At 42.4% G+C, this 1,197-nt stretch overlaps 1 protein-coding gene across 1 annotated transcript in view; it reads left to right on the plus strand.

Annotated features, from left to right (window-relative positions):
- dab2ipb (DAB2 interacting protein b) overlaps positions 1 to 1,197 on the plus strand; it is a gene marked incomplete at its 3' end in the record, with an annotated part of 50,465 nt that overhangs the window by 24,664 nt on the left and 24,604 nt on the right. The window contains 1 exon segment of the mRNA XM_005917217.3: positions 968 to 1,155. Coding sequence (XP_005917279.3) covers positions 968 to 1,155 — 188 coding nt within the window.

Raw genomic sequence — 1,197 nt, forward strand, 5'->3', positions numbered from 1 at the left:
TCCGTGAGTGACAGGGAGAAGCGCTAATGGGAGCAGCGCAGCATATTGAGTTGAGTTGGGGATGGCAGCTGATCAGACATGAATGAAACATTCTGTCACTTTGAAATTTCTTCCTGAGTGATGACTCTCCGATGTAAACATAAATCACAGCACGGCCATTGATTTAAACTTAAAATCAGGACTTTACCACAGCTGAGCAGGCGGCCTGAAAAATGGCTCGTGACGACAGGTTAACGCGCAGTTAATGGGCCACATTAGAGTCAATATTTCATAGTCCTTCTGTTGACTGACATGGAAAAATGTGTACATAAAAGCAGATTTATTGGAAATTTGGCTGTATTGAAAGACCAGCATATGTGAGCACAGAGAGAGGGAAGCAGATATAAAGCAGACGAATTTAGCTTGCGCTAAAACACAAGGGTGGAAGTAAAAACCCACAACAAAGCCGTATTTATTGGTTTATTGATTTTTTTTTATTATTTTTTTTTTATTGATTGATTAAAGGTGAGATCCTGCTGCTCAGGATTTCATCTCTCTAGTGTAGATCAGTATGTTTATCCTACATCATCAGTAATTTATGATGGCATTACATAAACAGTGCGCCGGGGGAGAACACACTGAGGCCGGGGCGAGGCATGTTCTGGGCTTATAAGGACATTTCCATTAGCCGTGGTAGCAGATGGGAAGCTGGTGGTAGCAGATGTTTTTTTCTTACTGTAGATCATTCTACCTAACCCTTTCAATAATTCAGAAATCAAAGTCTGGTTGAACCCCACCCCCTGTCCATCAGACTGCAGTTTAATTATTCGATGTGGCGTGGGGGAAATAATGTCTCAGAAATATGCAATTTACAAACTCAAACAAACTGCACTTTAAATAAAATTGAATTAACGCTGCCACTGAAGTGGTCCGGAGCAATATTTAACATGGATTACATTTAATTCTGACTTCTTCTTATTATTTGCAGAGTGCAGCCTCTAAGCTGGGTCCTCTGCCCAGGATCCTGCGAGAGGTGAACACAGCTCTGTCTAATCCGTCCAGTGTCCAGATGACACCCGGCCAGTCCTCCGAGCAAATGGGCTCGCCTCCTGCTGAGGCAGTCTGCAGCATTTCCACCGGCCTGCAGAAGATGGTCATAGACAATGACCTTTCCGGGTAAGACATTTTAAAATATAAATACACTCAAATTTCTAAAAA

Source organism: Haplochromis burtoni, unplaced genomic scaffold, assembly GCF_018398535.1.
Source record: "Haplochromis burtoni strain Fernald_Lab_line unplaced genomic scaffold, NCSU_Asbu1 Contig_23, whole genome shotgun sequence".
In the NCBI taxonomy this organism is placed as follows: Eukaryota; Metazoa; Chordata; class Actinopteri; order Cichliformes; family Cichlidae; genus Haplochromis; species Haplochromis burtoni.